This window comes from Thamnophis elegans, chromosome 1 (assembly GCF_009769535.1).
Source record: "Thamnophis elegans isolate rThaEle1 chromosome 1, rThaEle1.pri, whole genome shotgun sequence".
NCBI lineage: Eukaryota > Metazoa > Chordata > Lepidosauria > Squamata > Colubridae > Thamnophis > Thamnophis elegans.
The window spans coordinates 172,881,265-172,908,105 of NC_045541.1; the positions used below are offsets into that span (position 1 = coordinate 172,881,265).

Here is a 26,841-nt window from a genome sequence, read left to right on the forward strand (position 1 = left end):
CTCCGCGTGCCACCCGTGGTACCCGTGCCATAAGTTCGACATCACGGGTCTGGTTGCTACCTTCCGTAAATTTAACGGAAGGTGGGTGGATGTAGGACTACAACTTGAAACTTCCTTTTCAATAGCAATAGCAGTTAGACTTATATACCGCTTCATAGGGCTTTCAGCATATTGCCCCCAACAACAATCCGGGTCCTCATTTTACCCACCTCGGAAGGATGGAAGGCTGAGTCAACCCTGAGCCGGTGAGATTTGAACAGCCGAACTGCAGAACTGCAGTTAGCTGAAGTAGCCTGCAGTGCTGCATTTAACCACTGCGCCACCTCGGCTCACATTTTCAGGTCTGGAAGGCTTCAGAATGGGATTTTTTTTTTAGTTCTTCAGCAACTTTTTAAAAAAATAATCTTTATTGGTTATACATTTTTTAATAAGACATACAAATACAGCTTTAAACATACAAACCCTCCCCTCTCCCCCCCCCCTCCGGTGACAGTCATTCACAGCCCAACATTCTTTTCTTCCTCATTGTTTAATCTCTAATCAGCATCTTCTTGTTACAAAATTCAGGGATCTAATACAATATCCACGTTCACTTTTAGTTCCCATTGTTAACAGCTGCTATTTAACTTTCCCAGTTTTAAGTCCCTGCTGTTCTCCTTGTCGCCCACATATACCATAGGTTCCAGCTAAGATAATGTTCCGTTTCTCCTTTGTCCCTCAGCCAACCCGTCATTCTGTCCATTTCTGCACACTCATAAATCTTTTTAATTATGGCATCTTCCGATGGTATGGTAGTAGATTTCCAAAATTGCACATAGGTTATTCTTGCGGCCACAATTATATGTAGGCTCAAATGCCATATAAATTTACTCATGTTTTCTGGTTTTATGCTTAGTAAAAAAAGTCTCGGGTTTCCATTCCATACTTGCCCCGGTAACCTCTCTTAGCCAGTTTTGAATCTTTCTCCAGTATTTCGTGGCCTCAATACAGGACCACCAGACATGGTAGAATATGCCATCCCTTCTTCCACATTTCCAACACAGTGGGGATAATCCAGGAAACATTTTGGCTAACCTCTTGGGGGAAGTTATTCTTACGTGGAAGCAGAGTTTTTACTTGATCTGCTTCAGACATTAAAAGGCATTCCGTACAGGTAGTTTTCAACTTACGATCATTCATTTAGTGACGTCAACATTATGACGTCCCTGAAAAAAGCGATTTATGGCCATTTTTCTCACTTACGACCCTTGCAGCAGCCGTCCCATGGTCACAGGATCAAAATGCGGATGCTTGGCAACTGGCATGTATTTATGACGGTTGCAGGGTCCCAGGGTCATGTGATCCTCTTTTGCGGCCTTCTGACAAGCAAGTCAATGGGGGAAACCAGATTCACTTAACAACCGTGTTACTAAGTTAACAATTGCAGTGATTCACTTAACAGCTCTGGCAAGGAAGGTCATAATATGGGCAAAAACTCATTTAACAATGTCTCGCTTAGCAACATTAATTTTGAGCTTAATTGTGGCTTCCCGTGATCCATCTTTAAGGTGGAACCCAATGCCTTTCTTTTTCAGAGGAAAAAAAAAATATTTTCAGTTTTGTCCCAAAGGCCCAGCGACCTCTCAAATTTGCCCGATCACGGATCGCTAGGAATCAGATTCCAAATGTCATTCAAAAATGCCGGGAACATAATCTCTAGGATGCTGCTGACGTAGACTTTTCCTCTGTATCTTCCCACAGTTTCCTGAAACGTATATCGGCGATTCCGAGGAAGTATGTAGAAAAAACCCATCTGGAAAAAAGCATTACATGCCCCAAAGAGACATCAAGTCTGCCAGCCTCTTGAGCTTTGATAACATATCTCATGAGAGTGAAAATTTGGTGGATTCTGGAGAACTCAAGGAGGTACAGCAGAGGACAAGGGCCAGAGGGATGGAGCTGCACAGGCAGCCGCTTTGAGGGGAATGCAGGTTGTCCTTCGAAGACTGCAGTTGGTCTAGAATGCAGCCGCGCGAGCGATATTGGGTGTACCTAGATACACCCAAGTTACACCTATCCTCCGCGAGCTACACTGGCTCCCCATTGGTCTCCAGACACGCTTCAAGGTGCTAGTCATTACTTTTAAAGCCCTACATGGTTTAGGACCTAGCTACCTGAGAGACCGCCTCCTGCCGTTTACCTCCCAACGACCAATAAGATTGCACAGATTGGGCCTCCTCCGGGTGCCGTCGACTGGACAATGTCGGTTGGCGACTCCCCGGGGGAGGGCCTTCTCTGTACCTGCTCCGGCCCTATGTTGAGATCCGGACCCTTACTACTCTTCCGGCTTTCCGTAAAGCTACTAAGACCTGGCTGTTCCTGCAGGCCTGGGGCTGTTGATCAGTATCCAGCCCCACTCTAACAGTATGCATGGTGTGAAATTTTAATAATTGTATTCTTATTTTAATTTTTATATATGTTCCTTTGTCTTCTCTGTGAGCCGCCCAGAGTCCCAATGGGAGTGGGCGGCATACAAATGTCAATAAACTCAAACTCAAGTCCTCGACTTACAACAGTTTGTTTAGCGACTGTTCAAAGTTACGATGGCATCGGGTGGGGAGATTATGACCATTTCCCCACACGTATGAACATTGCAGCATCTCCATGGTCATGTAATTGAACTTCGGATGCTGGTTTATATTTATTTATTTTTGTTCAAAAAAAATTATTATTTTTTATTCTCTTACATACCATTGTAAGTATACATTCACATGATTGTTATTCTTCTTTACATTTGTCATTCTTATACATTTATTATTCCATTTAATAGGTTATAATATACAGTTTGGGTTGCTTTATTTACCATCCCTTCCTCCTGCTGTAACACCCCCTTGTTTTCCCTTTCTTTTCTCCCTCTCTCCCTTCTCTACTTTCTTCCTTCCTCCCCTCCTTCCCCTTCCTTCTTCCCTTACCTTTCTCCTACTCCTACTCTTCCTCATCCCCTTCCTACCCTCTCTCCTTCTCTTTTTCTCCCTTCCACCCTCCTCTTCTTCCCCTTCCTTCTTCCCTTACCTTTCTCCTACTCCTACTCTTCCTCGTCCCCTTCTACCCTCTCTTCTTCTCTTTCTCTCCCTTCCATCCTCCTCCCCTGGCCTCTTTCTTCTTTCTCCTGTCTTCCTTTCATTCTCTCCCTTTTTCTATTGTTGTTGGTGTCTTATTTCAAATCTCAGTTTATGTTTCCTTGGGATGGTATTTCCACAAACCCAGATATAATTTGGTATCATTTCTTATTCCCTTACCTTCACTAATCTATCCTAATTATATTCCCCCCCTTTATATCTCGCTCTTGACTATATACTTATATATTTAATATTTTCTTTTCTGTTTTCTCCTTCTTCACCCCCTTTTTCCATTTAATAGTGCATCGTCTGGGTTCTTTATCTTCTCCCTACTTTCTTTTCTAGTTTCCTTTCTTTAGCCAATCATAAAATCTTCCCCATGTCTTGAAGTACTTCGTTTCCTCTTTATCCTTTATTTTCATTGTCAACCTATTCATCTCATGGTTTATATCAGGGGTAGTCAACCTTTTTATACCTACCGCCCACTTTCATATCTCTGTTAGTAGTAAAATTTTCTAACTGCCCACAGGTTCCACAGTAATGGTGATTTATAAAGTAGGGAACTAACTTTACTTTATAAAATTTATAAAGCAGAGCAATGGTGGGTTTCAAAAAATTTTGGAACCTCTTCTGTAGGTGTGGCCTGCTTTCTGGGTCCACTGGTGGAACCTCTTCTAACCAGTTCGGTAGATTTGACGAACCGGTTCTACCGAACTGGTGCGAACCGGTAGGAACCCACCTCTGAAGCAGAGTTACAGCAAACCCCTACCGCCCACCATGAAAGCTGAAACGCCCATTAGTGGGCGGGAGGGACCAGGTTGACTACCACTGGTTAATATTTATGACAGTTGCAGTGTGTCCCCGGATCATGTGGTCACCTTTTGCCACCTTCTGACAAACAAAGTCAAGGGGGAAAGGCAGATTCAATTAACAATCGTGTTGTCACAACAACTGCAGTGATTCACTTAAGATGCCGGACTCCCTTCACAACCCCGGTTCCTAACTTAACAACTGCCATGATTCACTTAACGAATGTGGCAAGAAAGGTTGTAAAAGGAGGCATTGAACAACCGGTTTGCTGAGCGTGCGCTTTACGCATGCTGGGCGTGCGTGTGCAGTTTAGAGAAGGCTTACCTTCCGGATTACTGCTTGGGAAGGAAAACACCTGAGGTGCGGGCGGGCGGGCCCACTTCCAAGTGGGAGCGAACCGGTTCACTCCCAGTTGATCTTCGGAGCTACTGGTTCTCCCAAACTGGTCCCAACCGGTAAAATCTCACTCCTGACCACATGTGAACATCAGAGTATAAAACGTGGACTTCCTCAGACATGGATCTTTCAATCTGGCACAGTCATTGTGCACTATCAATTCTCTATCAGTGTAATTGGAGTGTTTGTCAAACCCAAGTCACAGTTTCTTGGCAAGCCTACCGTAGTTAATCATAGCCATATTTTGTTGGCTTTGGGAAGTGTAGCCATTAATCAGAACCGAGCAGTTAATCAAATCCAGAGTTTCTCAAACTCTTGGGCTGGCTGCGCTGGAGGAGTAGGCAAGACAGAGACATCTGACTACACAGCCCTCCCCGAAAATATTGCAACACAGCAGCAGCCATGAGGTGACGACGCTTGCCGCCTCCTGCACCTTAAAAATCAGACGATTTTGGGAAAAGATATGGGTAAGAAATGTAAAATTTACACAAGCCCAAAACCTGAGAGAGAACTTTTATAAGATGTTTTATAGATGGCACTTAGATCCTAAAAAACTGGCTTGCATGTACCCAAATTTGCAACCTAAATTGCTGGAGATGTGATTGTGTTGATGCTACATATTACCATATATGATGGACTTGCAAAAAGGCTAAGGCATTTTGGATAAAAATATGGTGGATTATGCAAAATATTTTTAAAAGGAGGATAAAGTTTACCTCTCAATTATTCTTGTTAGGTATAACTACTGATTGTACTGTTATAGAGACTAAACTGATTTTGAACCTAATAACAGCAGCAAGACTGTTGGTTGCGCAATACTGGAAGAAGGAAGATTTGCCTACTATTCAAGAATGGACATTAAAAGTAACAAACTTTGCAGAGATGGCTAAAATATCAGCATATCTTAAGGAGCACTCAGATAAGAAATACAAACTGGAGTGGAGAAGTTGGATTGACTATATTCAAAATAAATACGGGTCTAAGATATTCCAGATAGCTTATGACTGAAAGAGAAAGGACTGATATAATTTGCTTATAGTTAGCTTAACAATAGAGGAGTTAAAGCACAAATGAAAGATGAAGCCAAGTTTATTTTAGTTTATTTTAGAATATGATTGTTAAAAATGTATACCCTGTATTTCTCTGGGAAGTCGGGGGGGGGGGAGGTTGGGGGGGAAAGATGGGCTTGGGTGGAGAGGGTGGGGGAGGGAGGTAAATAATTGTAAAAGCTTTTTAAATTTTTCAATAAAAAAAATCAGACGACCTCCCCGAAAATAAGGCCAAGAGCTTATTTCGGGGGTCAAAAGAAAATAAGAACCTGTCTTATTTTTGGGAAAACACGGTAGCACTAGCACTTAGACCTATATGCCACTTCATAGTGCTTTTACAGCCCTCTCTAAGCGGTTTACAGAGTCAGCTTATTGCCCCCAACAATCTGGGTCCTCATTTTACCTACCTCGGAAGGATGAGTCAACCTTGAGCTGGTGAGATTTGAACTGCCAAACTGCAGCTACCGTGTTTCCCTGAAAATAAGTCAGGGTCTTATTTTCTTTTGACCCCCGAAATAAGTGCTTGGCTTTATTTTTGGGGAGGTCTTATTATTTTTGAGGTGCAGGAGGCAGCGAGTGTGGTCACTTCATGGCTGCTGCTGTGTTGCATTATTTTCGGGGAGGGCTTATTTTCAAGAGAGGGCTTATTTTTAGCGCATGCACTCAAAAGCTTGATAGGGCTTCTTATCTGGGGAGGTCTTATTTTGGGGAAACAGGGCAACGGTCAGCCGAAGTAGCCTGCAGTACTGCACTCTAACCACTGCGCCACCTCGGCTTCCTTATAATTCTACACAACCATAAAATTATGGACATTGAGCCTGGGAGGAGATTCTGTATTATAAAACAGCCTTCCAGAGAATCCAGATTAATCCTGACATCAATGTTCTTCTGGATCATTTCTCCCTCCCCCCCCCTCTCTCTCACACACACAAACCCCAGCATTAAGGCTTCTATTCTACTGTACTGTGATTTCCTGTTATGTGTTCCGTTCTTCTTTCTTCATTGTTCTAAATTTTTCCTCTATTCTTCTCTCTTTTTATCCCCCCCCCCCCGTCTCTACCAGCAATTGACTTCTGAAGTAATTCCCCACAATGAGGAGGTGTATGTTGGCAAAGACAAAGAGACAGAGCAAGTGCCCAGTAGCTATCAGAAGGAAGAACAGGAAGGAAATCAAGAGCAACAGAAAACACAATATTCCGATTTGCTTGATTTTAGATGGGTAGGTGAAAGCTCTTTCTTGTTGGGAGAGGGGGAAGGGGACGGGATTTAAGTGTCCAGCAGAAGCTGTGATGACACAGACATCATAAATCATAATATCATCATGCAATGTACACTCTTTGTATAAAGTAAACAGTGTCATGATATGCATGATGTCACTTGACCCAGTAGTGAAATTCAAAAAATTTTCCGTACCAGGTCTGTGGGTGTGGCTTGGTGGGCGTGGCTTGGTGGTCATGTGACTGGGCAGGCGCGACTTGGTGGTCATGTGACCGGCATAACTGACTCACACACAATGTAAAAGCAGCTGGACTTCACACAAAATGGCCCCTGCAACAAGCAGGAACCTCAGAGACAATCAGGCACAGCTAATTGTCGCACAGCTGATCGTCGGAATTTTTTTTTACTTTTTAAAGCATTTTTTACTACTGGTTCGGGCGAAACCGGCCTGAAGCAGTAGTACTTGATCCTTGAGAATGTCCAGAATGATAAGGGTCAAAAAGTCAAGGTAGAGACTGTGATGGCAAGGGTCCCATCCTGTTTTAAAAGAGCCAAGGTGGCGCGGTGGTTAGAGTGCAGTACTGCACCCACTTCAGCTGACTGTTAGCTGCAGTTCGGCGGTTCAAATCTCACCGGCTCAAGGTTGACTCAGCCTTCCATCCTTCCGAGGTGGGTGAAATGAGGACCCAGACTGTGGGGGCGATATGCTGACTCTGTAAACCGCTTAGAGAGGGCTGAAAGCCCTATGAAGCGGTATATAAGTCTAACTGCTATTGCTATTGCTATTGTTTTACCAAGAGCTACTAATCATCATTGTCAGTCAGGAACTGAAGAGGAACTAAAGAGTCTCTTGATGTAGGTGCAAGAGTTGGCTTGAAACTCATCTTTAAGAAAACTAATCCAGCACTCTCAATTCCTGGCAAATAGATGGGGAAGAAATGGAGGTAGTGACAGATTTTATTTTCCTCGGCTCCAAGATCACCGCAGATGGGGACTGCAGCCAGGAAATTAAAAGACGCTTGCTCCTGGGGAGGAAAGCTATGGCAAATCTAGACAGCATACTAAAAAGCAGAGACATCACCCTGACAACAAAAGTGCGTATAGTCAAGGCTCTGGTTTTCCCAGTTGCAACGGATGGCTGTGAAGGTTGGACCATAAGGAAGGCTGAGCGCCAAAAAATGGAGGCCTTTTAACTATGGTGCTGGAGAAGACTCCTGCAAGTCCCTTGGACTGCAAGGCCATCAAACTGGTCAGTTCTAAAGGAGATCAACCCTGACTGCTCTTTAGAAGGCCAGATCCTGAAGAGGAAAGTCAAATATTTTGGCCACCTAAAGAGAAGGAAGGATTCACTGGAGAAGAGCCTAATGCTGGGAGCAATTGAGGGCAAAAGAAGAAGGGGACGGGAGAGAATGAGGTGGCTGGATGGAGTCACCAAAGCAGTCGGCGTGAGCTTAAAAGGACTTTGGGGAATGGTAGTGGACACGAAGGCCTGGAGGAATGTTGTCCATGGGGTCGCGATGGGTCGGACACGACTTCGCAATGAACAACAATAGGTGGCGCAGTGGTTAGGGTGCAGTACTGCAGGCCACTTCAGCTGACTGTTATCTGCAGTTCAGCGGTTCTAATCTCATCGGCTCAAGGTTGACTCAGCCTTCCATCCTTCCGAGGTGAGTGAAATGAGGACCCAGACTGTGGGGGCAATTTGCTGACTCTGTAAACCGCTTAGAGAGGGCTGAAAGCCCTATGAAGCGGTATATAAGTCTAACTGCTATTGCTATTGCTATTGCTATTATGACAGCTAAGCATGGCTTCCAAGCTCAAGAGATGCTATCATGTCTAATAGAAGAGAAGTGGTTCCTTTAAGCTTCTTTTTGCGGCTTCCCTTTGATCAACTGATTACCTATTATCAGAATCAAATGAAAGCAAGTGCTACATGGACTTTTTGGTCAGATAAAGCACGTCCTGAGGTTATCTTATGAGAACAAAAGCAGATCATTCGTGCAAGAGAACAGTCTCTTGAAATTAGTAAATGCTGAAGTGATAGAACACAGGAAAGAGATAGCTATTTTTTCCTGTATAGCTGAGCTTAGAAGCATCATGTTGGACGTGAGAAAATAGAGTAGGTGAACATTTGACCTGATTTGGTGGGGTTGTTCCCAAGGTTACCAACGACCACAATCGAGGCCAGAATTTATGTTGCTAAGGGAGAAATTTGTTAAGTCGTCCCATTTTACGATTTTTCTTGCCACATTTGTGAAGTCAGTCATTGCCGTTGTTATACTAGTTAACATGATTGTGACTCTGACTTCCGCATTGACTTTGCTTGTCAGAAGGTCGCAAAAGGGGATCACACGAACCCCCTGGGACACTGCAACCGTCATAAATATGAGTCAGTTGTCAGGCACCCGGATGTAAATCATGTGACCCTGGGGATGCTACGATGGTCCTAAGTGTGAAACATGGTCATAAGTCACTTTTTTCAGTGCCATTGTAACTTTGAACAGTCTCTAAATCAGAGGTGTCAAACTCAAGATGTGTCCCGCGGGGCCGGCCTGGAAATATCGAAGGACCGGTCGGTGCCTCTGCTGGTCAAAATGGGCCACAGGGAGGGGGGGGCCACATGCAGCCCCCGCCTGGCCGGTTTTCAACCTCCATGGACTCCAGGAGCACTCTGCTGGCCGAAACGGGCCACGCGGAGACCTCCTGGGCCCTGTTTTTGGCCACCACAGTTCTAATGGAGGCCGGAGAGGCCACAAAACAGGCCTCACAGGGGCCTCACAGGCTTTTAGGCCAGCAGAGTGCTTCTGGAGGCCGGGGAGTACTGTGGAAAGAAAGAAGAGAAAAGGCGCATTTTGAGCAGTGGTGAAATTCATTTTTTTTTTACTAGCGGTTCTGTGGGTGTGGCTTTGTGGGCGTTGTGTGGCTTTGTGGGCGTGGCAGGGGAAGGATACTGCAAAATCTCCATTCCCTGTGGCTTTGTGGGCGTCGTGTGGCTTTGTGGGCGTGGCAGGGGAAGGATACTGCAAAATCTCCATTCCCTCCCCACTCTGGGGCCAGCCAGTGGTGACGTTTGCTGGTTCTCCAAACTACTCAAAATTTCTGCTACTGGTGCTCCAGAACCTGCTGGATTTCACCCCTGATCTTGAGCCTGTGTCAAATGCCCACCCCAGCCACCAAGACCAGGACCACCTCGCTCCCGCCCACCACCCACCTTGATGCGGCCCTCAATGAAATCGAGTTTGACACCCCTGCTCTAAATGCACTGTTGTAAGTCGAGACTGCCTGTATAGTATTTATAACAAAAAAAAAGTATTGTCCGTCTTGCAGCTACAGGAGAAGGAGGAGGAAGAGGCAGCTCACCAGGATGACTCTAGTAGCGTGCTGGAGGATCTTAGCAGCCACGGGTTATTTGCGAAACATACAGCATGTGATGTTCAGGAAGGGCTTTGGCCTCCACCTGGGGACAATACTGAAGAACATCTGGAGACCAGAGTGAATGAGGTAAATAATTAGGTCATGTTTTGGAAACGTCACACGTAACCCAGTTTATGGACTTCTCAGCTATAGGATGTCAGCAGTGGTTACTCATATTTAACATGCTAGGAAACATGGCTAGCTGGGGATTTCTGGGAGTTGAAGATCACAAGTCTTGTAAAACCCTCGTAAGACCACACCTGGAATACTGCACTCGATTTTGGTTACCATACTACAAAAAAGATGTGGAGACTTTGGAAAAAGTTAGCTAGTGGACCAGTTACTGCCCTACCAAAACCAGGAAGGCTCGTTTCTGTTAACTAACACTGAGAATAGAAATAGAAACAGAAATAGAAATAGAAAGGACCTTGGATGTCTTATGGAGACTGAAAAAACACCTTTGGGACAAGGGACCTTGGAGGTCTTCTAGTCTATCCCCCTGCTTAGGCAGAAACCCTATACCAGTGATGGTGAACCTACCAGAACGTGCTTGCATGTCAGTGGTGGGTTGCAGGCGGTATGCTCTAGTACGTGCATACCGGAGCCTGCCCGAAGCATCGGATACCGTTCCGGTACGGTGCTCTGGAGGGCCCACTTGCCCGCCCGAGCTCCTTACCGGTCTTTTAAGTCTTCGGCGCTTCTGCGCACGGCACGTACAGCACCTGCCTGATGCTCCGCTGAGCAACTGGAGCGTCACAAAGGGTCGTGGAGGCGCTAATACACATCCGCATCCTGTGCACGAGTGCTGTGCGTGTCCATGTGGTCCGGAAGGTTAAGGTTTAAGGTTTTATTCGGTTTGTATGCCGCCCTATTCCGAGAAGACTCAGGGTGGCTAACAATCAGAAAGGGGAGGGTGTACAAAATAAAAATAAAAGACAAACAATTTAAAATACAGCAACAGTCGTAACCTCAGATGGGGCTGGAAAATTCAACAGCTCCAGGCCTGCCGGAACAGCCAGGTCTTAATTGCTTTGCGGAAGGCCAGAAGGGTGGTAAGGGTCCGGATCTCAACGGGGGAGATCATTCCAGAGGGCCGGAGCAGCCACAGAGAAGGCCCTCCCCCAGGGAGTTGCCAGCCGACATTGGCCGGCAGATGGAATTCGGAGGAGGCCTAGTCTGTGGGATCTAATAGGTCTTTGGGGGGTGATTGGCAGGAGATGGTCTCTCAAGTAACCAGGTCCGATACCAGATACCCATCCGGAACCCATCACTGTTGCATGTGTGTATGCCGGAGCGCTGGAAACCCAAAGATCAGCTGGCTGGTGCACACATGTCTGGTTTTTAACCGTTTTTGGACTATTTTCAGGCTGTTGTTCAGGCTGTTGTTCAGGCTGGAAAATGGTCTGGTTTTTGGCTGTTTTCAGGCCATTTTCCTGTGCACCAGCTGGCCAGTGCAGATTCATGTGCCAGAAGCCAGAAGAGCAGCTGGCAACGGCGCACGTTCCACAGAGAGGGCTTTGTGTGCCACTTATGGGCCATAGGTTCGCCATCATGGCCCTATACCATTTCAGGCAAATAGTTATCCAATATCATGACTACTACTACAAATTCTACACAGGGCTGCCTTTGAAGATGGTACCGGTTGCAGCGGGCCAGTGGTGGGATTCAAATAATTTAACAACCGGTTCTCTGCCCTAATGACCAGCTGGGTAGGCATGCCTCAGTGGTCATGTGACCAGGTGGGCGTGGCCAACTCAACATCACTCACGTCGATAGGCGCTTCTCCTTAGCTGTTACAATATAAGAAGGGTTAACCAGAGATGCAGTTTCTGTAAGCAGAGCAGTAAAGATTAGGCTAGAAACAACCCCAGAACGTTTCCTTCCTGCCTTCCTTACAGGATTAGCTCTGAAAAGTGAAAAAAATATAAGGAGATTTCTTCCAACAACTGGTTCTCCGAACTGCTTAGAAAGTTAACAGCCAGTTCTCCCGAATAGGTGCGAACTGGCTGAATCCCGCTACTGCAGTGGGCATATTGCCAATGTATGCTTGCTGTTTTATGATTGCTAGCTTGGTTACCAGCAGGGTTTTGACTTTTGAGCCCTTTTGTCACCTCGGCTGGTCCTCCTCGACTTACGAGCATAATTGAGTCCAAAATTTCTATTGTTAAGTGAGACATTTGTTAAGTGAGTTCTGCCCCCCACACACACACACATTTTACAAACTTTCTTGCCATAGTTGTTAATCACTGCAGTTGTTAAGTTAGTAATACGGTTGTGAAATGAACCTGGCTTCCCCTTTGACTTGCTTATCAGAAAGTCGCACGAAAGGGGAATTACATGATCTCAGCACACAGCAAAAGTCATAAATATGAGTCAGTTGCCAAGCGTCTGAAATTTGGTCACGTAACCAGGGGATGCTGCAATGGTCATAAGAGGGCGGGGGGAAACGGTCATAACTCACTTTTTCAGTGCTGTTGTAACTTCAAACAGGTACCAAAACAACAGAATTAAAAAGGAGAAAAAAATTGGAAAGAAAAAATATAGAAATTTCAAGATCAAAAGGAAATACTAGGTAAATGGGTGGAGAGAAGAGAATATAAGAGAAATGAAGTTCCTGAGAGACTAAGAGAAAATGGTTGAAAGGAGGAAAGAAAGAAAAGGATTTACAAGTAGAATAGAATGAAATTTGGTAAATTTAGCCAATGGTATATATTTAATACGATGTGAGGGAAATAGATTAATATTATTACTTGTGGATAACCAATTAAATGAAATGTTTACTATATAAAATTAAATTTGAGGATATGTGTTAGTAATAGTAAAACAGGATAAGAGATGGAAATGATACGTTAAATTTGATTAATTTGGAGAGGCAAATAATGATATTAACATATTAAGAAGAAATCAAAATTAAGCAGGAGAACTTGGAATGAAAATAAGATGACTGGAATGTAAAATGAAAATATGATGTAAAACTAACTATGCATAATAGAAGATGTAAAGGGGGGAGAACCCAGACAGTACTTTGTTTATAAAATAAGTTAAAATATGTAACCAAAAAAAAGTAACTTTCAACAGTCACTAAACTGTTGTAAATCGAGGACTTCCTGTCAACACCTATATAACGTAGGGCCAGGCTACATCAGATATCACCTTGCACAAATGTTACTGCCCGCTCTGTAAGTGCAGTGAAGGAAGGTTTGCTGAAGGTCCTATCAATTCAAGATGTGAAAGTGGGTATGGCCAGAAATTTGTACTCCAAGATGCTGTAGTTGCCTCTTAGGCTGTTCTCTTCCTATTTGGCACTCCAGAAATCTCAGAAGATTCTTCTTTTTCACCTGTGTTTTAGCTGAACTGATAATTTCTGGTGATCAGGGTTTTTTGATTTTATAGTGTAGTAGCTGATAGCTGCCGAGTATTTATTTATCCCAACCCTCCTTCCATGAACCTCACCACAATTTCTAATGTTGGATTTTCCCCCTTGCCAGAGGGAGCCCTCTTGTGGAGTACTGTGAAGCTGTTACCATGGCAACTCCACAGCGCTGTACAGTAGAAGCCATTTTAAGGCAGTACGGTAGAATCCATTTTAAAGCACAACAGGTTGTATCTTAACAGAACACACACCCCGAGTATACCCCCACAGTATTTGTTTCCAGAGGATAAGTCATCTGTGTACCAAGTTTGACTGAAATTGCTCAAGGCATTCCAGAGTTATGCTGGAACACACACAAGGGAGGGAGGGAGGGAGGGAGGGAGGGAGGGAGGGAGGGAGGGAGGAAGGAAGGAAGGAAGGAAGGAAGATTAAAATGAGAGAGTCACTAAAATCCAAAATGGGGGCGGCAAGGGAACTGGTTTGGGGACGTGGCAGGCCTGGGTCACTGCCGGTTCTATGACCCAGGCCTGAATTCCACTATCAGTTTGGCCGAACCAGGAGCAACCCACCTCTGGTCTGAGGGAAATCCTGCTTTAGCACTTGGCCACCACAGGTGTCCCTAACACGAGTGACATCGAGCTGGTCACCCACCACCCACCCCAGGTCAAACACAACCCTGATGCATCCCTCAATGAAATTGAGTTTGACACCCCTGGTTTAGAAGCAAAGATTTTCAAATCTTCTCCTCATCGTTCCAGAACAAAACAAGGCAAGTATGTCAGGTAAAAGCATCCAAAAATATTCTCCTATACCCTAGAACAGTGTTTCTCAACCTTAGTAACTTTAAGTCCTGTAGACTTCAACTCCCAGAATTCACCAGCCAGCTGGCTGGGGGATTCTGGGAGTTGAAGTCCACAGGACTTAAAGTCGCCAAGGTTGAGAAACACTGCCCTAGAAATTCATGACTTCTTCATGAGGAGTGGTATGTTCACCACTGCAGTTGATCTGAGTTGAGGGCAGCGGGGAACATCCTAGGATGCTCTGTGCAGTCTCAAAAGGCGGCCCACTTAGAATAGTGAAAGGTGCCACACCCATCGCCCCATCCATTGTCCAGTTTTTCTTCAAAATCGGCTTACTTCAACCCAGGAGAAATGATACAGGTAGTCCTCAACTTGCAACCATTCATTTAGTGACCATTCAAAGCAGGGGTCTCCAATGTTGGCAACTTTAAGACTTGTGGACTTCAACTCCCAGAGTTCCCCAACCAGCAACTTTAAGACTTGTGGACTTCAACTCCCAGAGTTCCCCAACCAGCAACTTTAAGACTTGTGGACTTCAACTCCCAGAGTTCTTCAGTCAGCAGCTTTAAGACTTGTGGACTTCAACTCCCAGAGTTCCCTAGCCAGGAACTCTGAGAGTTGAAATTCACAAGTCTTAAAATTGCCAACTTTGGAGACTCCTGATTCGAAGTTACAATGGCACCGTAAAAGGTTACTTACAATTACAACCTCAGTCTTGACATGTACATCCAACGCAGCATCCCCGTAGTCATGTGATCAAAATCATTCGGGTGCTTGGCAACTGGCCTGTACTTACAATGGCGGTAGCATCCCATGATCCCATGTTTGCCATGTGGGATCCATGGCAAGAAAAATCATTTAACGGGGCAACGTGCACTCGACCAATGTTTCCCTTAGCAACAGAAATGTGGGGTTCCATGGTCGTATGTTGAGGATTACCTGTACTTCTAAGGTGCTGTTCTGACCTAGGCTTCCCAAAAGCATGAAGCCGACTCCTTGTCCCAATAAAACCCCTTTTATTTAGTTTTAAAGTGAATTCCTCTCCAGCAAATCCTGGCAAACAGTCTTTCAAGAGATTTCACAACTACAGACCTTCATCAGGCTTGGAGAGCTGCCAGGCCGATATCTTCCAAATGCTGCACTGTAGCAGCAATTACTTGGCAAGAAGTCAGGAACAGATCTTCACTCTAAGGAATTGAAGGAATTGTCTCCTGCAAACTCCCCTCCCCTTTTGCTCCTCTTTATTCCCTATGGGAGGGGCCACCTGTGCCTTTACGCCTGAGTCGACCCGTTATTTAGCTGTTCCCTTCGTCTGGCAACTCTGCACATGCGCACACTGGGAACAGGCTCCAGCTGTTCTTCTGCCCCACTGATGTCCAATTCTGAAGGCAGCTGATAACTGTCAGACAGCTCTGGCCCCATCTCTTATTCCCATGCTGACAATTTCATGACCCTTTCCAATTTAGCTGACCTAAATTGGTGAAGTTAGGTCAAAAAAGTAAGGTTCTACATTTAGGCAAGAAAAATGAAATGCACAGGTACAGTATAGGTGGTGCCTTGCTCAATAGTAGTAACTGTGAAAGGGATCTTGGAGTCCAAGTGGACAACCATTTAAATATGAGCCAGCAGTGTGCAACAGCTGCCAAAAAAGCCAACATAATTCTAGGCTACATAAACAGATGGATAGAATCAAGATCACGTGAAGTGTTAATGCCACTTCATAATGCCTTGGTAAGGCCACACTTGGAATACTGCATTCAGTTTTGGTCACCACGATGTAGAAAAGATGTGGAGACTGTAGAAAGAGTGCAGAGAAGAGCAACAAAGATAAAAATATGGTGGGTTATGCAAAATATTTTTAAAAGAAGGATACAGTTTACTCCTCAGTTATTTTTACTAGGTATATGTACTGACTTTACAGTGGTAGAGACTAACTTGATTCTGCACCTAATAACTGCAGCAAGACTGTTGGTGGCGCAATACTGGAAGAAGGAAGACTTGCCTACAATCCAAGAATGGACATTGAAAGTCACAAACTTAGCCGAGATGGCTAAAATATCGGCATATCTTAAAGATCACTCAAATGAGAGATATAAACGAGACTGGAAAAAATGGATTGACTATATACAAAATAAATACGGGACCAAGAAATTCCAGTTAGCCTATGCTTAAGATCAGAAATGATTTAAACTGTTTAAAGTTAGTTCAGTAAGAAGAAGCTAAGGTCAATGTAGAATGTCATTAATTTCTTTATTTCTTTTTTCTCAATAGATTTTAGACTGTGTTAGTTAAAAATCCATACTGTGTACGGGTTCTGGGAAGTCGGGGGGGGGGGAGGAGGAGGGGGTTGGGGGGGAGGGAGGGAGGGGCATACAAAAAAATTGTACTTCAATGTTTTAATGATTGACGAATGATGAAATATTTGTGTTTTTTAAAAGAAATAAAACCTTTTAAAAAAAAAGAGCAACAAAGATGATTAGTGGATTGGAGACTAAAACATATGAAGAACGGTGGCAGGAACTGGGTATGTCTAGTTAATGAAAAGAAGGACTAGGGGTGACATGATAGCAGTCTTCCAATATCTCAGGGGCTGCCACAAAGAAGAGGGAGTCAAACTATTCTTCAAAGGACCTGAGGGCAGGACAAGAAGCAATGGGTGGAAACTAATCAAGGAGAGAAGCAACTGAGAACTGAGGAAAAATTTCCTGACAGTTAGAACAATTCATCAGTGGAACAGAAGTTCCCTCCAGAAGTTGTGAATGCCCCAACACTGGAAGTCTTGAAGAAGATGTTGGATAGCCATCTGTCTGAAGTGGTGTAGGGTTTCCTGCCTAGGCAGGGGGTTGGACTAGAAGACCTCCAAGGTCCCTTCCAACTCTGCTATTGTATTTTATTGTATTGTATTGACCTACCCAAAGTCAGATGAGGTTATAATGATCCGTGTCAAATAATATTTATTTAAAATGAAGTGTCTTTTTTTTAGGTATCTTTGATAGATAGTTTTGAATCCGATGGAAAACTCCCGACAAACACCAATCTTTCCAAGCCCAGCTGCCTGGACAGCAGTTCCGTGGACCACGAGGGCTACTACCTGTGTGATGAGGAAGCCCTTTTAAAAGAATCCAGTGCTTCCACCGGCTATTATCCCTGCTATCGAACCTATGTGGAGTTCCCCCGGTACCAGCCTTCCAACACGAGCGACCCCAGCCAGATGAAAGGACGTCCATGCGATGCCAGTGTCCAATGCGACAGGTGTCTGGAGGAAGAAACTATCGGCAGGGAGAAAAGAGGAGCAGAACTAAATAATAACATGAAAGAGCTTAAGGTATTATCAGTGGCTCTCCAGGATTCTCCCCACCGCCAACCAACCGGGGGCTCCAGGCCTGGATCTGGTGGGAGAAAGCTGGAAGGGCCTGGAGGGAGGCGTTTGAGGCCATCCAGCAGTGACCAAGAGTCAGGGAGCGCTCGGAAGGAGCAAGAGGGAACTCTGAAACCCCGCACCCCAGGGAGCTCCCCCTACAAGTCGAGTGCAAGGCTCAAAACCTCCAAAGAGCCACCAGCCTCACTACCACGGAACAACCTCCTGCTGCCCACGGCCAACCTCAGCAGGAAATCTCCCCAGAAACGGAAGCACAGAAGCAGCCAAGCAGATGAGAAGGAGCAGGCCACCGTCATGGAACTAAAGCCGCTGCTCCAGGACCAGCGCTCGCTGCCCCCGAGTCCAGAGGCCAAGGCAGGATCTCTCGGGATCCACTGCTATCGCGGAGAACAAGTGAGGGAGGACAACCAGGTCTGTATGAACCCCATGCAGAGACTCTAGAAGGGGTCTAGCAGGTTTAATTGGTTCACCGACAAAAGGGCGAACGACAAAACCGCGCCCGACTAAACCGCGGTGACAAAACCGCGTGTTCTAAAGCGCTCCGACGAATGAGTGCTGAATTGCGCCGACAACAGCGCGGCGACAGAAGCGCGTTGTAAAACTAAACCTAACCCTAAACCTAACGCTAAACCTAACGCTAAACCTAACCCTAACCCTAAACCTAACCCTAAACCTAACCCTTACCTTAAATTAAATCGCCCTTCTGCCGACACGCTGTTGTAAATCGCCCTTCTGTTGACGTGCTGTTGTCAACGCGCTGTTGTCGGCACGTTGATGACGTCACGGTTTTAGCGACGTGGTTTAGTCGGGCGGGGTTTTGTCATTCGCCCTTTTGTCAGGTCACAGGTTTAATTGATGCCTGGCATCAGGGGTGGGCTTCAAAAATCGTAGCAGGAGGTGCCCTGCCCAGTTGCTGGGTGGGCGTAGCCTAGTCAGCCTCCTGCACCACGGGGAGTGTGGTTGCCTTCAGAGGCTTTCCTCGAGCCTCCGGGAAGGCAAAAACAGCCTCTCCAGGCACCAGAGGCCCTCTGGAGGCTGGAAACGGGCCCGTTTCCAGCCTTCCTGAATTTCCTGTAGGCCTGTTTTTCGCCTTCCCCGAGCCTCCGTGTTCCCCCTGCACTTAACTGCATCCAAAATGGGCTGCGTGGGGACTCCTGGGAGGGGTGGGGTGGGCGGAGCCAGCCAGGAGTGGGATTTGGGGTTCTCCGAACTGCACAGAATCTTAGCTAGAGGTTCTTCTGAATCCCTGCAAACCCCCATCAGCCCACTCCTGCCTGGGAGTTAACAGATTAACAGAGTTGGAAGGGACCTTGTAGTCATCTAGTCCAACCTACCCACCCACCCACCCCAAGCATGAGACCCTGCACCATTCCTGACAGATGGCAGTCCAGTCTCTTCTTGAAAGCCTCCAGTGATGAAGCTCCCACAACTTCCGAAGGCAACTTCTGTTCCATGGGTTGATTGTTCTCCCTGTCAGAAAATTTCTCCTTATTTCCAGGTTGAATCTCTCCTTGGTCAGTTTCCATCCATTATTCCTTGTCTGGCCTTCAGGTACCTTGGAAAATAGCTTGACCCCCTTCCTCCTCTCTGTGGCAGCCCCTCAAATATTGGAAGACTGCTATCGTGTCTCCCCTGGTCCTTCTCTTCACTAGACTAGCCATGCCCAGTTCCTGCAACCGTTCATTATGTGTTTTAGCCTCCAGTCCCCTAATCATCCTGGCTGCTCTTCTCTGCACTTTTTCTAGAATTTCAACATCTTTTTTGTAGTGTGGTGACCAAAACTGGATGCAGTATTGTAGGTGTGGTCTTATTCAGGCTTTATAGAGTATTATTAGGACCTCCCTTGATCTTGATTTAGAAACTCATGCAGGTAGTCCTCAACTTACAGCTGATCCCTTGGGAACCATTTGAAGTTACGATGGAGTTCCTTAGGGATAATTATGACCTGGATCTGAAATTCTGATGGCCGGGCACTGCCTGCCGTCGTGAGATTGCATGTTGGATGCACTGGAAGGGCCCTGAAGGCTCCGGAGAGCTAAAATTGGCCCTACAAGCAAACCGGAAGTCTGTTCCCGAACTTCCGGTTTGCCCGTAGGGCTGTTTTTTTGCGCTCAGGAGACTCCAAGTGTGACTTTACCAAGGCATTATAAAGTGGTATTAACACTTCGCGGTGTGGTCTTACTAGGGCTTTATAGAGTGGTATTAGTACCTCCCTTGATCTTGATTATATCCCTCTGTTAATGCAATTTAGGATTGCATTCGCTTTTTTGGCTGCTACTGCAAACTGCTGGCTCATATTTACAGTAGGTGGTTGTCTACCAAGACTCCATGATCCCTCTCACAGCCACTGCTATTAAGCCTGGCTTTTTCTCGTGTCCACCACAGAAGAACTGGTGAGGCGGCCATCCATTGAGTTTGAGTTTCATTTTATTTATATGCCGCCCTATTCCCGGCGGGACTCAGGGCGGCGCACAAACCCGAAGGAGGGGAAGGGAAAAACACAAAAACTACAAAGTACAGGGCATTTAAAAAAACAACCAACAGCCACACGATTCGAGAGGGGAAGGGAACTCATCGACCCCAGGCCTGCCAACACAGCCAGGTTTTAACGGCTTTTTGGAAGGCCTGGAGAGAGGTGAGGGTCCGAATCTCTGCGGGGAGTTCGTTCCAAAGGGCCGGAGCTGCCACAGAGAAGGCCCTCCCCCGGGTAGTAGCCAGATGACATTGGCCGGTAGACGGAACCCGGAGGAGGCCTGCTCTGTGTGATCTAATGGGTCTTTGGGAGGTAATTGGCAGCAGGCGGTCTCTCAAGTACCCAGGTCCAATACCATGAAGGGCTTTATAAGTGACGACTAGCACCTTGAAGCGTATCCAGAGACCTATCAGTAGCCAGTGCAGCTCGCGGAGGATAGGTGTAACGTGGGTGTACCGAGGTGCACCCACAATCGCTCACGCGGCTGCATTCTGGACGAGCTGAAGTCTCCAAATGCTCTTCAAGGGCTGCCCAATGTAGAGCGCATTGCATTCTGAGGATGTGTCCCCAGCCAGTTCATCTGGGCTCTCAATGCCAGTTGACACCACACAATCCAGGTTGGCGACATCCTGGCCTTGCCAAGAAATGCCAAGGATGGAGCAGAAGACCTATTTGTGATTTTAATGGACAGGTGTTGAAAGTGGCTTTTCCATTGTCTTGCAGGTCCAACCTACAAAAGAAAAAAACAGCCCCAGTCCTCGGCAGCTTCCTTCTGCTGTGGGCCCCACCATAGCAGCTGACCCTCCCCCGGATTCTGCGAAGCCCCACACTGCCTCCTCCCGCCTCAGCTTCCACACCATCGTCTCCTGGGTCTGGAAGATCTTCAGGAAACCACCATCGGCACAGCCGCAGCCTAGTACCAGCGATGAAACGGAAATGGGAGGCAGCGAGCAGTCGCTGACCTCTCGGCTAAGACTGTGGCTTACTCAACGCAGCAGCCGCATTCACCCCAGGCCGCCGTGATATTGGTCACCCATCTCTGGGGAGAGTCAGGAGACAGCTCCTTGGGGGATGTGAAATATTTTTCAGAAACTGATGGTTTCCATTAAAAACTTCTGCTTTCCTCTTTTGTGCCAAAAAGAGAGAGGGAGAGTGGAAAAAAGAAAGAGTGGAGAAATATATATATATATATATTTGCTGTCACTGTGAAGGCACTGAAGATTGGGTATTGGGTGGAGTGTCCTGGCTACTTAATTATTACACTGCCCCACAAGTCAAGTAGGCTATAGCAGGGGTCGCCAACCTTGGGAACTTTTAAGACTTGTGGACTTCAACTCCCAGAGTTCCTCAGCCAGCTTTGGTGTGAGGAATTCTGGGGGTTGAAGTCCACAAGTCTTAAAAGTTCCCAAGGTTGGAGACCCCTGGGCTATAACAATGTCAAAGTTGCTTTTTCAAAAGGCAACTGATTCCCCACCCCCACCCCAAAGAAGCTTCATTGGAAGCTCATTAGAGGTTCTTCAAGGGAAAAAAAACAGTTCAATTGCTTTTTGAAAAAGCACCTTTGAGACAACTATGGTCTGGATGACTAAGAATTTCCACAGACTAAAGTAATGTTTTGCAACGTCAGCAAGTTTAAGATGCATAGAGTTCAACTCCCAGAATTCCTCAGCCAGCTATTGGGGGGGGGGGGGGGAATCTGGCTGGGGAATTCTGGGACTTTGACACCCGTGGACTACAGGAAGAGGAGAGGATCAGGGTTCAGGTGATCCCCTAGGGAAGATTCTGTGTGGTTCGGCGAACCCCCAAATCCCACTCCTGGATGGCCCCTCTCACCCAGCCCCTCCCAGGAGTCTCCACACAGCCTGTTTTGGATGCCAGGTAAATGCAGGGCCCGTGCAGAGGCTCGGAGAGGGCTGGAAATGGGCCTACTTCAGGCCTCCGGAGCCTGATGGAGGCCGTTTTCGCCCTCCCAGAGCCTTGAGGAAAACCTCCGGAGCCGGGAGGTGAAAAATGGGCCTCCCAGAAATTCTGGAAGGCCAGAAACGGGCCTGTTTCCAGCCTCCAGAGCCTGGGGGAGGGCAGAAACACACACACACCGTCGTGATGCAGGAGGCTGACTAGGCCATGCCCACCCAGCAACCGTGCAGAGAACCCATTGCTAAAATGTTTGAAGCCCACCCCTGGAGAAGATCCCGCCTTTTTCAGGCTGAGGAATCCCATCAAAGTACAAAAGCGGCTACTTTCAAATGGTGGATTTTGGTTTCTTTGAAGGTATTACAAAATGCGTACAGCATCATGTATCAGATTGGTCCTTTCTAGGTTTAAGGATCAAAGGCACCAGATTCATATTTATTGGAAGTTATTCAGACTTCAGCAGTTCATCCGTTAATACAGACTGCCAAAACCTGGCGCCCTCCAGTTGCAATTAATTTCAAGGGTTCTTTTTGGTGGTGCAGCCGGAGTGTTAACGACCTGTCTCGGCTGTCTTCTCAGGAAAGCATGGCTCTTGAAACAAGCGGCATTTCCAAAGGAACTTTTACTGAGAGAAAGTGATTGCAGAGAAGTCAGGCCAAGTCTGAAAATTCCCGTGCAAAGTATTAACGCTGATTTTCTGGAATATTTCACTTTTTTGGCAGTGATTTTTTGCAATGTCTGGAGGGGGCCAAATTAGATGAATCACATTAAGAAATAGGTTACTTGACTTGAGGGGACCATGAACTTGAGGGGTAGCATTGATGTAAGCATTCTTTAGTATTGCATGCTACATTAATTTTTTTCCCCAATCCCCCCTCCTTTTCATCTTACAAGAGAGCTGTCGTTTGAGATGATCCTTGCTAGCATTAGGGCTGTGAATACAGATTTGAAGAGTTGAGTCTAATTTGGAATATATATGGGAACTCGGTAAACTACATATTTTTCTAAGATTACACAACCACTACCCTTCAATTGCCTTTCAAATCCAGTTTTCAACACAAACCACCATGCTCCATGTCTAAGAAAGGACTATTCACAGCTCAGAAATAACTTTTTTTACCTATGTCAGGAGTGTCAAAGTCAAGTTCATCAGGGTTGTGTTTGACCTTGGGGGGCAGGGTGGGCATGGCCAGCTCAACATCATTCATGTCAGGAGGCGCCTATGGTGGCCTGAGCCCTCTGCCACCGAAAAGAGGCTCCCGAGCTCCGTTTTCGGCTGCGATAGCCTCCTGCAACCCTCTGGGCAGCAAAAACAGAGCTTGGGAGGGCCAGACGCAGGCCTCCCAAGCTCCATTTTTGCTGCCAGAGGCACTGCAGGCCAGTTCTTTGCGGTTTCCAGGGTGGCCCCATGGGCCAGATCCGGCCCCGGGGCCTTAAGTTTGACACCCCTGCTATATGTGCACTCAGACTGCATGGCATAATAGTACAAAATAATCACACATTAGCCTGTTGAGCAAACTCACTCTATTTGGTTCATTTATGTTTCAGTAGGTTGTATAAAAAATAGGCAATGGGGTTAATTAAGATGCTCATTTAACTAATTCTAATAATTATTTTAAGCCTGCAATGTGAAGAAATAGTGGAGAGCTATTTAGCGGCCTTCCCAGATAAGACAACATCTGGGGTTCTCAATCAGAAGGCCATTCTACTTGCTGAGCCATTTTTTACAGAATGTCCCAGTAATTCTAGTGCTAACAGTTAATAAGGCCAAGAACATCTGGAAAGCCTTTTCATGTATCTTCCTAGGGGAGAAAAAGGTTGGCTTTTTTATCTGCTTTCTAGAACTGACCTGCCCAATCTGTTATCAACTGAAGTATGTCCTACAATCTACACAACTTATAGCAGTGATGGCCAACCTTTTTTGGCTCCCGTGCCAAAAGCGAGGGGAGCGCAGGGGGGGGTCGTGTGCGGGTGTGCCATACCCATAATGCTATGCGTACGCCCCCCTGTGCATGTGCGCTACCAGCGATACATACCCCCGGCTTTTGGTGCAGTTTTTTCTCCCTCCCCAGGCTCCAGGGGCTTTCTAGGAGCCTGTGGAGGGCGAAAACAGACTCCCTCGCTCCCCCAAGACACCCAGAAGGCCTCCGGGGAGGGGGGGGGAGTTTGTTTTCTCCCTCCCCAGGCTCCTAGAAAGCCTCAAGCCTGGGGAGGGCGAAATAACTGCGCTGAAAGCGGGGGTGGTGGTGGTTGCTGGTCGCGCGCATATATGTGGGGGTGGGGGTGGCATGCCCGTGCATGACCCCCCTGTGCTCCCCCCGCTTTGACACGGGAGCCAAAAAAGGTTTGCCATCACTGCTATAGGTTGTGTAGACTGTAGGGCAGTGTTTCTCAACTGTGGCAACTTTAAGTCCTGTGGACTTCCCCAGCGGCTGGGGAATTCTGGGAGTTGAAGTCCACCAGGACTTAAAGTTGCCAAGGTTGAGAAACACTGCTGTAGGGCATACTTCAGATAAAAGATTGGGCAGGTCAGTTCTAGAAAGCAGATTTTTAAAAAACCAACCTTTTTCTCCACTAGGAAGATACATGAAAAGGCTTTCCAGGTATTTTTGGCCTTATTAAATGTTAGCACTGGAATTACTGGGACATTCCGTAAAAAATGGCTCAGGCCATGTATTGTTGAGTGGACATAGTATGGTCATGTGACCTCAAACTAGCAATAGCAATAGCAGTTAGACTTATATACCACTTCATGGGGCTTTCAGCCCTCTCTAAGCGGTTTACAGAGTCAGCATATTGCCCCCAACAACAATCCGGGTCCTCATTTTACCCACCTCGGAAGGATGGAAGGCTGAGTCAACCCTGAGCCGGTGAGATTTGAACAGCCGAACTGCAGAACTGCAGTCAGCTGAAGTAGCCTGCAGTGCTGCATTTAACCACTGCGCCACCTCGGCTCTTACCCATCCCTCACCCCAAAAAACTATTAAAACTTCAGAACCAGATCATAGCTCCCGTTTGTCATTTTGAAGAGTTGCTAAGTGACTCGTTATAAGACAAGGAGCACCTGTATATTTATATACAGATTCCTGCAAGCCTTATTTCAGGAAAAAAAATATTATAGGAAATCTCCAAGTCGAAGCCCTGGATCCTCCAGTTAAGGGGGTCAGGCAACAGATATAAAAGAGTCGTTGAAATAAAATGAACTGCCACAACAAACAATATTGACCTAGTTGCAGCTGATGAAAGACTGTTTAAACCAGGCCTTTGATTAGAAGAACTGGGAAGATGACGATCTTCAGGAAAAGGATTACAATTCAACCTGATAATCCTTCTTCCCTCGCAGCAGGACTGATCCTGCACATCACTAATTCATGAGGATCAGAGAACAGGCAACAGGCAAGACTTTACTTGAGAACCTAGGACTGTGATGGCAAACCTATGGCATGCGTGCCACAGGTGGCATGCGGAGCCTTCTGCGGGCACACGAGCCATCGCCCAGCTCAGCTCCACTGCGCATGTCTTCCACTGGCCAGCTGATTTTCGGATCTCTGCCATGCACGCCACCCCCGTGCCTTGTTTTTGGTCCCAGGAGGCTTGGTGGAGGCCTGCTAGGCCCAAAATGGGGCCCGGGAGGCACATGCGCAGGGGGAGGGGCATGCAGGGGTGTGTGTTGCACGCGCTTTGCATTATGGGTGTGGGCGCGCGTGCTCACACTGTCACGCTTTTGGCACGCGAGGACAGAAAGGTTAGCCATCACTGACCTAGGAAATCACTGTTGGGAGTTTGCAACTTTAGGCTGCAACCATCATTTCACCCATCTATCTGGTTAAATAATGTCCAGAATAAAGAATATGTACAGGGTATCACTCTGGTTTATGAGCAAAAGAAAACAAAAAAAAACAAAAACAAAGCTAGGTCACAATAGAAGCAACCTGGCTACAGATAAGGGTTGTGTACATTTTTATATAAGGTATCTGGCAATTTTTGCACAGGCAAAACCCAAACTACATCAAGGAAGAGTTGAAACATTTCCATTTTCATAAATTACACTGGTTTATTTAAACAATCCCATTATGGAGAACTAATCCATCTTGGATTTTAATAATCACAGGGAGCGGAAGGCAGAAAAAGGAAAAGAGTGCAGTGCCAGTGGTGGGATTCAATTTTTTTTTACTACCGGCTCTGTGGGTGTGGCTTTGTGGGCGTGGCAGGGGAAGGATACAGCAAAATCCCTCCCCACCCCACTAACCTGCTTCCCAGCTCCGTTCTCCTGTTCAGGGCAACAAAAGAAGATCAGCTGGGAGGCAGCAGGGGGGGCGGGGCCAGCCTATTTGCCGGTTCTCCGAACTATTCAAAATTTCGGCTACCGGTTCTCCAGAACCTGGCAGAACTGGCTGAATACCACTTCTGGAGTGCATACTAACCACAGCCCTGGTGGGCTAGAAACTTGATTTAAATACATATTCAAAAGGAGTACAGATAGCAATAGCAATAGCAATAGCAGTAGACTTATATACCGCTTCATAGGGCTTTCAGCCCTCTCTAAGTGGTTTACAGAGAGTCAGCATATTGCCCCCAACAACAATCTGGGTCCTCATTTTACCCACCTCGGAAGGATGGAAGGCTGAGTCAACCCTGAGCCGGTGAGATTTGAACCGCTGAACTGCTGATCTAGCAGTAGCCTGCAGTGCTGCATTTAACCACTGCGCCACCTTGGCTCTTACTCTTACAGATATTTATGAAGCATACAATGCTAAGATCCCACACTATTCAAACCTCTCTTTTGCCCCTAATCAGGTGACACTTTTACTATTATTAAAAACAAACAAACATTGAGGCTAGGGAGGGAACAATTAAAGCAGGGGTGTCCAAACGTGGGAACTTTGAAGACTTGTGGACTTCAACTCCCAGAATTCT

General features: G+C 46.3%; 1 protein-coding gene across 2 annotated transcripts in view; it reads left to right on the forward strand.

Annotated features, from left to right (window-relative positions):
* Positions 1 to 21,313, forward strand: part of LOC116512767 — a 29,283-nt gene extending 7,970 nt beyond the window's left edge. The window contains exons 2-6 of one of the 2 annotated variants that reach the window (XM_032223419.1): positions 1,741 to 1,905; positions 6,417 to 6,572; positions 9,899 to 10,072; positions 17,142 to 17,948; positions 20,734 to 21,313. In XM_032223419.1, the coding sequence (XP_032079310.1) occupies positions 1,810 to 1,905; positions 6,417 to 6,572; positions 9,899 to 10,072; positions 17,142 to 17,948; positions 20,734 to 21,033 (1,533 nt within the window). In that variant the 5' untranslated portion in view covers positions 1,741 to 1,809 and the 3' untranslated portion in view covers positions 21,034 to 21,313. The remainder of the gene's footprint in view (positions 1 to 1,740; positions 1,906 to 6,416; positions 6,573 to 9,898; positions 10,073 to 17,141; positions 17,949 to 20,733) is intronic. The other variant, XM_032223428.1, reaches the window with a different exon arrangement.
* Positions 21,314 to 26,841: the final 5,528 nt, after the last annotated feature.